The sequence below is a fragment of the Talpa occidentalis genome, unplaced genomic scaffold, assembly GCF_014898055.3.
Source record: "Talpa occidentalis isolate TD23 unplaced genomic scaffold, MPIMG_talOcc4v2.1 talOcc4.5, whole genome shotgun sequence".
Lineage (NCBI taxonomy): Eukaryota > Metazoa > Chordata > Mammalia > Eulipotyphla > Talpidae > Talpa > Talpa occidentalis.
This window is the reverse complement of record NW_023604861.1, coordinates 77,581,988-77,597,369: the sequence shown is the minus strand read 5'-3', so window position 1 is coordinate 77,597,369 and position 15,382 is coordinate 77,581,988. Positions and strand designations below refer to the sequence as shown.

The 15,382-nt window shown below is 38.5% G+C and overlaps 1 protein-coding gene across 1 annotated transcript in view; it reads left to right on the top strand.

Moving 5' to 3' along the window:
* Positions 1-579: 579 nt before the first annotated feature.
* RAB1A (RAB1A, member RAS oncogene family) overlaps positions 580-15,382 on the top strand; it is a 32,526-nt gene continuing 17,723 nt past the window's right edge. The window contains exon 1 of the mRNA XM_037527500.2: positions 580-999. Coding sequence (XP_037383397.1) covers positions 977-999 — 23 coding nt within the window. The 5' untranslated portion in view covers positions 580-976. The remainder of the gene's footprint in view (positions 1,000-15,382) is intronic.

The following is a 15,382-nucleotide window of genomic DNA, read 5'->3' as shown; positions in this document are numbered from 1 at the left end:
AGGAAAATGGTAGTGCCTGCGGCCAACACTGAATGATGACCTAGGAGGGTTGGGTGAAATGAGGGAGAACTGAAAAAGAACTTGGTGTTTTCCAAAGACCAGAAGTTTTCAGCAGCGACACCTCGATTCCTTTCCGTTCTCAGAGCAGCAGACGTCCTCGCATGAGCTGGCAAGCTCAAGTCTCAAGCTGCCAGGCCAGCAAAAGACGGTCCGGAGGCAGGACACACATCAGTCCTCTCCCCGCCTCAGCACCCACGCCGACCCCTTGCGAGACCCCTCCCTCTCACCGCTGCGGGTGCCCAACTCTTGACCCCCACTCCCAACCTTCGTCCGCGACCGGCACCGCCCTCCGCACCTCTCCCCCCTCCCCCTCCCCCTTCCCCTCCCCCTCCCCTCCCCCTCCCCCGTGGGACGCTGACTCGCCCGGCTGCCACGTCTCACTGATGACATCACCAGGGCCGCTCAGTCTTAACCAATCCGCTAGGGGGAGTCCGAGCGAAGTCCTAGCCAGCGAGTCAGCGGGGAGGGGGACGGGGAGGAGCGGGGGCGGGGGTGAGAGAGCGGGGAATGGGGTGGGCGACAGCCTCCCAAATACGCATGCCCCACAGGCGCGGGGCTTGGCGGGAATCTGAGTCCTGGCGGCCGCGACTCACCGTAGATCTCCAGCACCTACATCCGCACTCAGGACTCTGTTTCCCGGCATGCTAGGCGGTGCGGCCGCCCTCTGGGCTGTGTAAAGGCCCCTCGGTCGAAGACTTTCCTATTTCCTGGTTCGCCGGCGGCCATTTTGGGTGGAAGCGATAGCTGAGTGGCGGCGGCTGCTGATTGTGTTCTAAGGGGACCGAGTGGGGAAAGACGTTTGCTCTCCCGGAACAGCCTATCTCGTTCCTCTCCCTCGATTACCCGTGGCGCGGAGAGTCAGGGCGGCGGCTGCGGCAGCAAGGGCGGCGGTGGCGGCGGCGGCAGCTGCAGTGACATGTCCAGCATGAATCCCGAATAGTGAGTGCAGGAGAGCGCCGGTCGACTGAGTCCTTGGGCCAGCCTGGGAATGCTTGAAGGCGGGAGGAGGGCTGGAGCGGGGGTGGGGGCTTCGGCCACGGTGAAGTGAAGGTGGTGGGGCCGGGGAGGCTGGCGGCCGGGAGTCGGACCCCATTGTCTGACGGCGGAGGGGCGGCCGGGGGGAGGGGTCGGGCCGCAGGGGTGAGCCTCGGGGGTCAGGACCGTGTGAGGTTGAAGGGCCTGAGTGCGGTGCGGGTGCGGAGGAACAATCTTACGGGGCTGGGGCAATTGGGAGTCGGTGTAGGGCGATGGAAAGGGGCAGCTTCCCTTGAAGGCAGTGACTTTTGAAGGAGGACTTGTTTTTAAGGGGAGCTGTATGGTGGGAAATCTCTGCTAGAGGGCACCTCAGACCCTGCGCCCGCACTCTGCGGAGCTGTCAGAATCGTCTGGGTGGAAACCAGCTTTACTTGTAAATCCTGAGCTTGTTGGCTGTCTCTTCTTCCACCCTCCCCGCCAGGTTGCAGATAATATGGAAGCTTTTCAGGACTGCGTGGGATTGAGGGGAATGAGTAGATGGTGAGATGCATTTTGAAAATGTTAGTTCTCTTTTTGAGTTATTTCCTGGAGTTCTTAAGAACAAGCCGGACTCATTGCATCTTAGAAACCTGGGAATGTGAGAATTTGTTTTTAGAGGACACTAAAGTCGTTTTGTCTTGTGTAGGTCAAGAGAGCAAACAGAACTTAAGCGTAGAAGCATCTTTCTGATATTACTAGATGAAGAAAGATTTTACTGTCAAGTCCAAAGAAACGAATGGGCCGTTTGAAAGATCTGTAGGTTTTGCATTACCTACTTGAATGCTTGCAGATAGGGAATGAGGTTCCATGACGTGTCATGAAAAGTTAATGCATTTCTTTTTCTTGCTTACTCAAGAAGTCACCACAGCAGATGTGGCACACCTGGCATCTTTCCTGGGGTTTGGTGTTCGCATTCCTTGGGAAGACTTCATTGGGCTCTTAATGAACCTTAAAGAAAATCCTCCTACAGTTAGTGAATAATTGGAGGAGATTTAAGTGGTAGCCCTCTTCAATGGCAGAATGCTTTGGAGACAAGGGGGAATTTGTTCAAGAAAAAATCAGTATTTGTTCTAAAAGTTGAGTTTATTTGTTGCTTTGGTCCATTACTGCTATATGTTTCTCCTAAAAGGTCCACCCATCAGTTTAGCTGACTCTCATGTGTGTGTCACATGGCTGTTGCAAAATGCATTCTGACCTCAAGTTTTGTAATACTGTGGCTTAATGCTGAAATGTCCCCTTTTTACTAATCAGAAGCCATACTATTTTACTAAAATTTTATATACTTTAAGAAGTAGAGGTTAGTGTTCTAAGAATGTTTTATTTACTATTTTGGCCGGTTTTTTTGTTTATCAAAGGATCCAAGGACAAAGTTGGTTTTGCATAAGGCAGAGTTGAACATGAGATCCCTAAGTTATTGGTTTTCCTGGTAATGGTAAGGTACATGGATTTGCCATTTTATGAAGCTTTGTAAACCTTCTGTTCAGGGAGTTACTACTATTTGCTACATATATTTATTACTGTAAATGGAGCAGGACTATGACAAATTATTTAGCCTCTGAATGTGTTTCTTCATCTGTAAAATAGTATAAGTGGAATCATTGTTCCTAAGAGGGTATAGTTGTGAAGTTTAAGGTTACGTAGAAGAATTTGTAAGACATAAGAGCATTCTAGCTGGTTTACATCACTATCATGTAAGGTGTTCTGGTAGTACTAGGATTTAGTAATGTAATCCTTACCCTCAAGGAATTTATAATGGAAAATAGAAAGTAGATTGTAGATATGTCAAGTTCCAGATGTGGCATGAATTGGAGCAGACTTCAAAGGTCAGTGGAGGGTTGTGGTTGGCATAGTTGGGTTAAGGAAGACTATAGAAAAAGAATCTTGTAAAGAAATTATTAGCAATACATTTGGAGAAGCAGAAGAGTATTTTTCAAAGGGGAGAAAAGAGGAAGGATGGTTAATAAATGTCAAGGATAGTAATTCTTGAGGTAAATACAGAGCCAAACCTTTCTTTTGAGGACTGAAAATTAATGACCTCAACAAAATCAGACCCAGAAATCATTTTTACATTTTTTTCTGGCATCGAGTATGCAGGCACCTGGCCTACTGTATTCATTTTCTGGATTGTTTCTAGTAAAATAATGTAGGTGCTGAGGAAAACTTGGAAAAGTGTTAGTGAAAATTGAGGTATGAGGGGATAATGGATTTAATGGGGAAGGTCATAAGAGCTACCAGCAAAGTAGATTTTTAGTATTATCACTAGCATTTTCCTGTCTTAATGAAGTTTGTTACCATTGTAAAAGTAATTAGAGAAAAGTTGGAAAGTAGAGAAAGGGAGGAAAAATTCTTAGTTTTATTACCCTAATAGAAGTTTATTTTTGCTAACCCTTTAAAATTCTGATTTTTCTTAAATTAAAACTTTTAATTGCTGTGTGCCTTTCAAGATTCCATCATGTTTTTAACAGCTAGCATTTGTGGCCACTTACATTGCAGGGACTGTGTGTATTATATACACATTATATGCTAATATAAAAGAACAGTTTACTAGCTAATGTTTACATGAGCACCTTTGTGTTCCTTGTTTATTCATCTATTTATATTATTCTTTTTGGAAACTTTTAAAATCTGGTTTTTTAAAATCTGCTTTGTTGGTTTTTAAAATCTGATAATGAAAATGGGTTTTTGATCAAAGAAAAAATTTGGTTTTAGGTTGACATACGATTACCTGTTGTTAGCTTTATGACTGAATGGTTTTTACTTTCTGATCTTTAAGTTGTAAACTTTTGGTTTTGGCTGGTTTCAGAGAAGTGACTACCCTGGGTTATTATAATGGTAAAATTAAAGGTAATAGCTGACTCATTTAAATTTTAAGTACAAACACCAAAAAGCAACTGGAAGTGGAATCTGAACTGTGGAAAAAAGAAATGAAAAGGATCTGAGTTTTCTTTTCTGGAGATTGGAAGACAGATTTTGATTTCTGAATTAGGTGGCAAGGCTGGCAGAGATTATTTCAGCACACTGGTTAAATACTTAACATTATTTTCATACCTGAAACATTTTTCATAATCCTTTAACTTCTAAAGGATTTTTTTAGTAGTTATGAATTATGATAATGAATAATTTTAGTGAAAATGGTTTTAGGTGTTTCAATTATAAGGAATGTGTTAAGAATGAAGCCTGTGTACCTATCATGAAGATACTAGTTAAAACCAGTAGGAAGAACGGTATTAGTCTATTTGGATCAACTGTAGTTATTTAATGCAGAAGGAATTTATAGTAATTATTTTGTTTTTAGGTTTTTTAAAAAATGGCTCTGTAGTGAGCCATTGAAATCCTGACTCAAGATTTAATCAGTCTTCAAAAATTTGCTCTTCTGTCTGGATCTGGTAGAGTCAAGGAATATTTTAACTTTATTTTTTTGGCAGTATTGTGCTTTGAAAAAACCTTTTAAGAATTTGAAAGTAAAAGTAAGTGAATCAGTTCTGTTATCTGTCTGACGGTGTAATTTCTTTAATAACCATAGCCTTACTTTCATATAATTTTTAACTAGAATTTTTTGATAGAAAAGAAGTAAAAATCAACTAAAACTAAAAGGGAGTAGTCTTATTGTTGGTTGTGTTGATGACTTGGAGTTGTTGGTGGTAGTGTTTTGAAAAAATTAGGAAAGTTTAAAGAAGGAAAGTACCATTGTTTTGGGGCCTCCCTGGTGGCTAAGGGCTTAAGTAGCAGAACTATGAAGCAATCCACAGCTACTGCAGCACGAGTTTGATCCCTGGCTAGGGAGGTGACCCACATGGCGCTCCTCCTGCTTCCCCCCAGCTGTGTATTTCAGTGGATCTGCCTGTTCTGTACCCCACTCTGTCTCTGGTGAATCTGCTCACCCTCCTGTACTTCTGGCCTACACCCCAGCTCTTGTATGCATAAATAAATAAATCTTTAAAAAATAAAGTAACCGTTGTTTTCATTACCTAGAATATGATTTCTTAATGTCTGGAGAATCACATATGCACTCCTTTGGATAATTGTTTCCAGTTGCTATCTAGAATCTCTACAAAATACATATTAAGAGTTTTACATGAATGATCTTGTTAGGATTATTTAAAATATCTGAAATTTCACATTTATAATTTCCTCATTTCACCCTAATTAAGTTTAAAATGGAAGAATACTCGCAGTTCATTACTGCTTCATCAAATAAAATTTAAAGTTTTAAGTGTCTCAAAGATGGAAGAGGAGCTTCAAGTTCAAGTTTTCTCTTGCTAAATATTTAGTTGGCTTTAAGGAAAATTTTGCCTTCTGAGTAATTTTATTTCCTAGATGTTTCAGGTTTTTTTTGTTTTAAAGATTTATTTATTTATTTATTTATACAAGCACTGGGTACAGTCAGAAGCGTGGGAGGGTGAGAGAATTCACCAGAGCCAGAGCGGGGAGCAGAGCAGGCAGAAGGACCGAAGTACACTGCTGAGGGGAGCAGCGGGTGGCAGGAAGAGGTCTGCGCGCCATGTGGGACCCTCCTCCGGTGGCCGGGGAGCAGCCGGGGATCGAACTGGCACTGCAGAGGCTGCGAGCAGCTTCGCAACCCAGCGCTTAACCGCTGCGCCACCGGGGAGGCCCTTTTTTTTTTTTTTTTTTTTTTTTTTTTTTAAGTTTTGAATAATTTACCTGTGTGCTAACATCTTGTTACCTTCACTTACTAGTAGTAATCCTTTTGGCTGTGTGTTTTTCTCTCCTTGGCAACTTTTGGCTACTTATATATGGTGGTTTTACTGTTTGCGGTTCATTTTTGGTAGTTAAGAATAGCTACTTTTGGGCCTCCCTGGTGGCGTAAGAGGTTAAGCACCACACTATGAAGCAGTCCCCAGCCTCTGCAACAGGAGTTTGATCCCTGGTGGGCCAAGGAGAAACCCACATGGCGCAGCAGACCTCTCCTGTCTCGCCCGCTGCTCCCCTCAGCAGTGTACTTCAGTCTGCCAAAAAAAAAAAAAAAAAAAAATTGGCTGCTTTTGCTAATGTCATCTATTCTTGTTTCCAAACATGAAAATGTTGTGGTTAAATAAAATGCTCTTTAAAGTTTTGAGTTTTTTTTTTTTTTTTTTTAAGATTTACCAAAAACTGAAATTTGAGTATTTTAAGAGGAAGAAAATTGGAAAATGGGTGTGGATGCCATGCATGAAATACTTTAGATGTGTAGCTTATCAGCTTTTACCAAACTCTTTGTCTGATGTTTTGGAGTTTTCAATAAGAGATGTAGGCAAAATGTCCACTTCTTTTCTTACAGGGAGAAGGAAGTGGTCAAACTATTCCTCTGTTGGCTAGTAGAAGGTGGGACCTGAGGTTGCTGTTTTGATGTCTGGAGTGGAATTTAGCAAAGGAAACTTAGGTCTTGACTTTTCTTTGGATCCTCCCTGTGACTATTTCACGTTATAAAAGGTTAATGATGGAATGATCTTTGGGGAAAAAGTCTTGAGACTAGAAGGAGCCAGTGAACAAATGTTTGTTAGCATTTTGGCTGGCTTGAGCATGTGAAGAAATAGGGTACAGAAAAAGTAGGAAATAAAGTTTTCCTTGGTGCTTTTGTGACTCTGTATGTCAGAACACACCTGCTTTATGAAATCTGTGGTCATGGTAGGTTTCAATTAAGTTTTCTCTTTCTGTGCTTATAGATTTCTAATTCTGACAAAGTTACGTTGTCTGTCTCTGTGCCCTGTGTGCTTTGGCTCACAAAGAGCGACCACTCTTTGAAAGCATCATTTTTTAAATAACAGCCTCTGTGAGTACCACTTGGCTAAGATCTTTATACAGGGCACTATTACGTATTTGTACCTCACACTATTGAGTTTTACAAATGAGGTTGAGTGAATTATATAATTGGAGTTTCATAATAACATTGATGGGTTTAACTTTTCTGAATCTCTTCCCTTTGTATAACAGTTGTACTTAAGTGGAATTACTCTTTCTCCTTTCCACTCTGCTTATAGATATTTTCAGAAACTTGATTTAGAACAGTTATTCTTAATCCATTTCTGATCATGTACTGCTGTGAGCATTTGATGAACCCATGGGGCTTTGTGCCCTGTGTGCATATACACACTCATAATATTTTGCGTAAAGTTGCAAACTGTCCACACTCCCTGAGCCTGTTTATGAACCTGAAATTAAGAATACCTGATGTAGGGGATTGAAAACAGAAGAGAATGTTTATTACTGTTCTTTAAAAATGGGGGCACCTGAGAATGAGAATGACAGCTTAATTTTAAATTTGGTATCCTAATTTGTTTTAAAGTGTGAGATTTGTTTTGGTCATTTAGTCTGTGCTTTTTTTTTTTTTTAATTGGTTAACTTTCCTTTCTCATTTTTAGTATATTAAGTGTTTTCAAGAGTCTTGAAACAAAGGTACACTGAGTTCATGGAACATTAGCATTCACATTAAGAACAGTAACTCATCTCCTTGGTGTCTTTACTACCTTAAAACCCATATGGATGTCATTAAGATAAATACCCAGCAAAGTCTAATATAGTCATAGTGGATTAAGTGGAATTTATAGAAAAGGTTGAATAGTCAGATTTATAAAAGGACATTTGAAGCAACTTGTGAAATGTACACTGTGGATGATTATTTAGTGCTTTATTTGCAGTTTGCTGTCTTAACACCTATCCTGATGAAGAACAATTGTATTCTTCACTTACTAAAAAGTTAATAAAGTTTGAACTCCAAAATAAGTATTTTTACCATGCCCTTTTAAGCTGGACTTACTTATTTACTACTAACACACTTTAATGTAAGCAGTGAATCATGCTTGTCTTTGTATTTAGTCTGGTCCTTTGTGCTAGTTCATGTATGGTTTGATTCATTTTGATAGGTTTTATTTATAAAGACATTTTTATCATCTTAGTATATAAAATATCTCATTGACGGATGTGGTGTGATAAAAAGAACATAGCATTTGAAGTTGTAAACCCTGGGTTTAAGTTCATATTGTCATTTCCTCATACAAGCAGTTCATTCTTTTTTGAGCCAGTTTATCTATAGAATCTGATTGGTAACTTCTCAGTTCTGAGTGAACTGTACAATGCTAAGCAGATATTATTTGACATATATGTTCTAGTTAAAGATGCTAAGATATGTAAATGATTTGTCTTCAATTTTTTTTTTAAGATTTATTTATTTATTTATACAAGCACTGGGTACAGTCAGAAGCTCGGGAGGGTGAGAGAATTCACCCGAGCCAGAGCTGGGAACAGAACAGGCAGAGTGACGAAATACACTGCTGAGGGGAGCAGCGGGTGTGGCAGGAGCCGTCTGCAAGCCATGTGGGACCCTAGCTGGCGGCCGGGGATCGAACTGGTGCTGCAGAGGCTGTGGGCAGCTTTGTAGCCCAGCGCTGAACTGCTGTGCCACCAGGGGAGGCCCTGTCATCAATTTTAATGTTTTCATCATACATTTATTTCTGTCCTCTAACGTTTTTTTTCACTATAGGTTTTTTCACTGTTCCAATGAATGTACTGATGTACACACACATACAGTTAATTTCACCTCAAAGAAAGCTTGGTAAAGGAAACAGCCAATAGTTGAAGGTTTGTTTTTTTTTTTTTTTTTAATTATAAAACATGAACTTTGCTCCCGGTGCTTACCGATTAGTTAAGATAACTTAGGCTCAGACAAGCATAATCAGTAGAACAGTATCAGCACAAATTAAATCTTGTGTTACTTTTAAAGAACAGGATGGCATAATAATGCAGAAGATTTGGAGGCGGAACCTATGATTTCTGTTATTAATAGAATGTTTACTTATGTTTGATTTAGCTATAGAGGAACAGAACACCCAGGAAGTTCTCCAGAACCCTGGATACTAGCCTTGTGGTAGGGTCAACAGCTAACAGTTTGACTTCCCATCACCAACCAGAAATTTTATTTATGTACACTATTTCTCTTGATTCTTTGAAGAAATAATGTCCTAGCTTTACAGAAGAGACAGGCAAAGAAGAGTTAAATGACTTGCCTAAAAGCATTCAGAGTAAGCAGCAGAATTAGAATTTTTAACTCAGGAGCCTGTGATATCAGTCCAGCTATACTGCTGCCAGTCTACCATGGTTAATTTCTGGGAATTTAAAATTTAAATCAATTAATTAGGCCACTAACCTTTTTTGTTGTCAATTACCTTTAAAATTCATAATCAGAGAGGTCTTTTTTTAAAATATTGAGAAGGATTTTAAAGATATGTTGAATAGGCCTTTGATGTTTTCCTTCTCTTTTGTTAGACTGATCCTTAAAGCTTTTTTAGGCTTGCGGTTAATTATTGTCTTGTCTCCATTTTCAGTTTTTCTACCTTCATGACTATTCTTGAATATTTATATTTAGAAATCATGACCTTAGGAGTCATGAATATCTTTTTTTGTAAGTAAAGCAAAGAATTGCTGGAGAGGACACACTTGCTGCAGACTTTGTTACTATTTTATTTGTTCCTGACTTTGGGAGTTGTGACTAGTGGAACCATAATTTTTATAAATATTACCTGGTTACTTTTAAACTTCTACTTTAGATAATACTGGTGAGCTCCTGTGGTACTTTGACACCCATCATCTGAACAGAAGATTTGGATAAATAGCTTCAAACTTTTAGTACATAACTCTTGAATATTCTCAGTAAGCTACCTCTTAGTTCGGGGGGTGGGGGGAAGGAAAAATAGTAATTGCCACTTAGTGTGCTCCTGTAATGTGCCAGACACTGCTAGTTGTTTTAGAGGCATTATTTCTCATCCTGACAAGGAGCCTAATTAGGTGGTAAAGGTTAATAATTGAATACTTTGGCTAAACATCTTATAGCTAGTGTGCCATGGTACTTGAATTCAAATGCAGGTCTTTCTAGCTCTAAAACCCATGAAGACTTTGAAAGGTAAAGAAATAAGGGACATTTACATCCCTTCCCTAGTGTGTTTTCCATCAAATATTAGTTATATATGTTGCAAGACTATTCTTTTGTCCTCTTGTATGACTTACTACTTCCTTCAGCACTACCAAAGTTTTCCTTATTTTCAGAAGTCCAGCTTTGAATTTTTGGAACACTGTTCTAAACAACTAAAATGGAACTTAGAAAAAATTAACCCATTTTCTCTAAATAGCAAAGGAAAACCAGCAGTTTTAGGAACTGATTATGGGAAGTTTTTTTTAAAACTGCTTCGTTATTTCCTTAAATTTGGAGGAAAGGCTTTTGCCCTCTCACATTCGTGGTAATTATTGTTTGACTGTTTATTTTGACCAGCAAGCTGTTTCTGCCCATAGCTGAGGTTTATTTATTTTTGTAAATTTAATTTTTAAAGGGAAACGTTCTCTATTAAAGTTAAACAACAGAAAAGAAGCATACTACATAAAGATTCTCGTCTCTTTTTTCCAGTCTGATAGTCAATTTTGAATTGTGTTCTGTGGAATTAAAGTGAATGAAGAAAGGTTGATGCCAGACACAACTACTACAACCCAAATTTTATTTATCATTCTATATCCCCAAAAATAGTGTGTAGTTTAATAATTAGTGATTTTGTTTTAAATTTGATATGTGAGCTTAGTTTTAACCTGTTTTAAGTATGGCATTTATAAAAAGGTAAAGTAAAATGATTCCTGTCATTCAAGTGAATTTGTTTTCAAGACAAAAGAGAACAAATTTCATTTCCATTGAACTTTGTAAAATAAAATAGCAGGCTTTTACCAAGGTTCACTTATATTATAGTTGACATTATGAGAGTTGTATTTTGTGGGTGATGTTTGGATAAAAATGACTAATACAGTCTGTGCTGTTTTACTTTTGACTTTTTCCCCCCTTAGTATATGTTTCTAAATGGTGGAATCTTGAAAGTTGTCAACATGTTAATGTCAGTCAACTTTATCTTGAAAATATTCACATCTGAAAATCCAAATTTTATTTCATAAAGAAGAAAAAAGTGTGTGTTCTCATTTAATCCAGAAGATTGACTTCATGTACTTGTTGCTGTGTAATAGGATTATGCCAGTGTTGTCTGCGTGCAGTCTTATCCATCTACCTATTTAGAAATTGTTTTTGTTGTGATAGACATAATGAATGTATGATGGTTGTAAGTCATTGAATAAACTCTCATTAAACATTTTTCCTCCCCTCAATTTTTTTTTGATTGAACAGGTAATACATATTTATGCTAGATGTTTTTTAAAACGTGTAAAGAATATATCAATCAATTGTAATCCTACAATTTAGAAGTGGCTGTTTTTCTCCAAATCTTATGTGTATGCAACTTGTTTAAAAATAAAAATGGGTTATACTAAACAAGATGTTCTATAATATTTTCACATAGCGGTATTTTACTTAAGTCTCCTTGAGATTTTAGAATTCCCAGTAGGTTTTAGATTCATCTCCTACTTTCTGTATGCAGTTTGATAACTTTTGTATGCAGTTTGATAACTTTATGAAAGTGAAAATATTATACCTCAATAGAATTTTGAACCAAAATCTCTTGTACTAACTTATTTATTTAAAGATTCATTTATGCATGCAATAACTGGGGTACAGGCCAGAGGTGTGGGTGGGGGGGGTGAGAGGATTCACCAGAGACAGAGTGGGGAATAGAACAGGCAGCCTGACTGAAATACACTGCTGAGGGCAGCAGTGGGCGAGTCAGGAGAGTCTGCTGCGCCGTGTGGGTAGCTCCCTGACCTGCTGGGGATCAAACTCGTGCTGCAGAGGCTGTGGATAGCTTCACAGTGCTGTGCTTTAAACCCTTGCGCCACCAGGGAGGCCCAGTAACTTTTTTAAAAGGACATTGTTTTCTGCTTTCACAAGTCATGTTTTAAAAAGGTATAGAAAATGTTAGTATTAGAATACATAGGTATGAAGATTATGTTCAGATTATAAATAATGGGAATAGAAAATCTCCATGTAACTAAAGTGACCATGAAGATTTATAGGAGAAACTAAGAACCAGAGTAATTTTTCAATTGAAATTATCTTTGAACCCCACCATCCAATTAGAAAAGCCTGTTAATTTATCTAACTTTACCCCTTTTCATCCAGCCTTAATCTTATATCAGTCTTAGTTTATCTCTCACTGAATTTTCTCTAAATTAAAATGTAATACCTGCTTATGGTATTAAAAATTCAAGCTGTTGAAAAGAATTTTCTCTGATATTAACAATACTTTGCCTCAGTTAAGGTTTTATTTTACAGTGTCCAGCATGATTTATGATTTGATTTAATTTGAGATAAGAGAATATTTCTCAAATTTAAAAAATATCAGGAGCTAGCATTTCAAAGAGATTGATGCTTGTATCCCTTTTGTTAATGTCCTAGGTTTTTTTTAACTTTTTTTTACATGAGACTTTTAAAAAATATTTATTTATTTATTTATGCATACAAGAGCTGGGGTACAGACCAGAGATGCGGGGGCGTGAGAGGATTCACCAGAGACCGAATGGGGAAGAGAACAGGCAGATTGACTGAAGTACACTGCTGAGGGGAGCATATGGGCGAGTCATGAGAGATCTGCTGCACCATGTGTGTTGCTCCCTGGCTGGCTGGGGTCTGAACGCATGCTGCAGAGGCTGTGGACTGCCTCATAGTGTGGTGCCCAACCCCCTGTACCACCAGGGAGGCCCTTTTTTTAACTTTTTTATCTTGATATAAATTTAGATTTACAGAGGAGTAAAATTAGTAAATTCCTGCATACCATTCACCCAAGTAATATTAGCATCTTACTTGGTGTATAGTTATTAAAATGAAGAAAGTTTTCCTCTTGCATGCTATTAGAAGCCAGTCTTTAACAACCCACATTCAAGGAAAGGGAGTCAAAAATTAGGGTCCATATCTGGGAGGGAGTGGTGTTCAATGACTTTCTAGGCATATGTTAAAACCAATTCAATATCCATATTTTGGGGGTCATACTTTGAGTTCATGCAAATATCCTGTTTCTCCTAAAAGCTTCACATACTAATTTTAGCTTTCATTGGTGATCTACTGGTGATTTTCACTATCTTTCATTCCCTCTACATGTGTTAATTAGAATATTTCTGTAAGGAATATTTGTCTCCTCACATTTATTTATTGACTCATGGATATTTATCTTATTCTTTGGGTTATAATTCAGTAATCCAGTACATGGTTATTTATTTCATGGCTCACATTGTTCTGTCTGTACATTAAGAGAACTTTCAGGTTTACTGTGCCCATTTCAGGTTGACGTACATGTCCTTTAACATATGCCATGTCCCCATCCATCTTTTCCCTCTTGTATTTTGCTCAAAATATTAATCAAGGTTGTCAAGTATTTTTTAACTGTAACTCATAAAGAAACTTGAAAATGGCAAAGTTTAAAATGTTTTCTGATCTCTTAGCATCCTTTGTAAAAGGCACAATGTTAGATTTTGGATATGCAGATGATGTCAGTTTACCTTCGCACTCACAGATATGTCAAGTACTGGAGGGAAGTGGGGGGCCTCCCTGGTGGTGCAGGGGTTAAAGACAGCCCTGTCATGCTGTCGCACTGCAGGATCAGCACCAAATTCAATCCTCACCAAGGAGGTGACCCATATGGTGAGGCAGACCTCTCATGTTCTCCTGTCTCGCCTGCTGTTCCCCTCAGCAGTGTACTTCAGTAAATCTGTTCTGCTCCCCACTTTCTCTGGTGAATCCTCTCACCCCCTCACCCCCCACACCGCTGGCCTGTACCCCAGTTCTTGTATGCATAAATAAATCTTTTTTAAAAAAAAAGAGGGGAGTGGAGATAGATTCCAGACTACTTAGGGGGCAGAAATATTAAATATTTTAGTAAATTAGGCATGAAAAAGACTAGAGGAAGCTCTGATTTGAGTACAGGGGTTAGGATTTACTGGAATACTATAATAAAAGAAGAGGGGATTACCACTGTAACTAGATTTCTGTACTAGCATAATCCATTTTTTCCCACTTAAAATAATAATATAGCTATTACAGACTTTATTCCAATTCTTAGGAAATAAAGGAAAACTACATTTAAAATTTTACCATTTGCTAAATTACTCCTTGAGTCTTTGTAGCAAAAATCTGACCTTGTACTTTTTAATTTTAGATTTGCATATTTTTAAGGTTTTTATTGTTTTATAAATTAGCAAAGAAATATCTTTTTTTTTTTGAAGATTTATTTATTTATACAAGCACTGGGTACAGTCAGAAGTGTGGGAGGGTGAGAGAATTCACCAGAGAGCAGGGAGCAGAACAGGCAGACGGACAAAGTACACTGCTGAGGGGAGCAGCGGGCAGCAGGAGAGGTTTGTGCGCCATGTGGGACCCTCGCCCTGTGGCCGGGGATCGAACCTGCACTGCAGAGGCTGCAGGCAGCCTCGCAGCCCAGCGCTCAACCGCTGCGCCACCGGGGAGGCCCTGAAGAAATATCTTTAAGCAATCAGAACTCCTGAACATTTGCTATATTACTAGTTTATTAATAAACTCACACAATATAGGTAATTTAAAATGCTCCAGTGCAAGTAACATGCTGTTGATAATACTCTGAAATATGTGTGTTCAATAAGGGGAAGCTTGTGAATTTGATTTTGTTTACTGTTCTGTTATAAGCAGTGGTTCTCTCATTGCAGAGGAGTGCTCAACTGTTTATATTACTTATGACTAAGAATCTTAAAGGATCAGAAACTCAAAATAATGTTTTCAAATGCTGCTGTTCTTAAAACTAAAGAGTGTGATATTTGAAAAAGATGATTTTTTTAAAATTTGACTTTCTTGAAACCATAATGTAATTGTAACACAATTGGGAAGCATTCTTATTTTTACCAGCCTATGGTTACTCTGAAACAGAGAATTTGATCTTTAAGGTAATGAATGATACCTTGGACAACATCTGTTGCCCAGTGATGTCCTTGATTGTAACAGTCCTGAACAACTGATTGAAGGGATGTTTAGTATTGGGTGCTTACTTGTTTATATGCGCTGTTCTCAGGGAGATTGGTAAATTCAGTCCATCTGTTGTGTTAGAATTTATGAAAGCAAAGTAACTATATCAGTGGTGTGATTATTCTTGCTAACTGAAATGTAAATTCTTGTACTTGCTGCAAGTGTTAAGTATTCGTAAGAATTTGTTTGGTCTGATTAAGGAGGAAATTATCAGTAGTACTAAAGTCAGTCAGCAATTATACAGCTTAATAAAAGTTGTTGTATTAGCTGTCAATCATTTATTAAAGGTAAATTTTTAATCATTATCCCCCTGCCCCTCTTTTTCTTTAAGATTTCATACTGGAGATGATACAATTAGTTCATCCTATACTTCAAGCGCTTCAATTACTTGTTTAAAATCTTTTTATT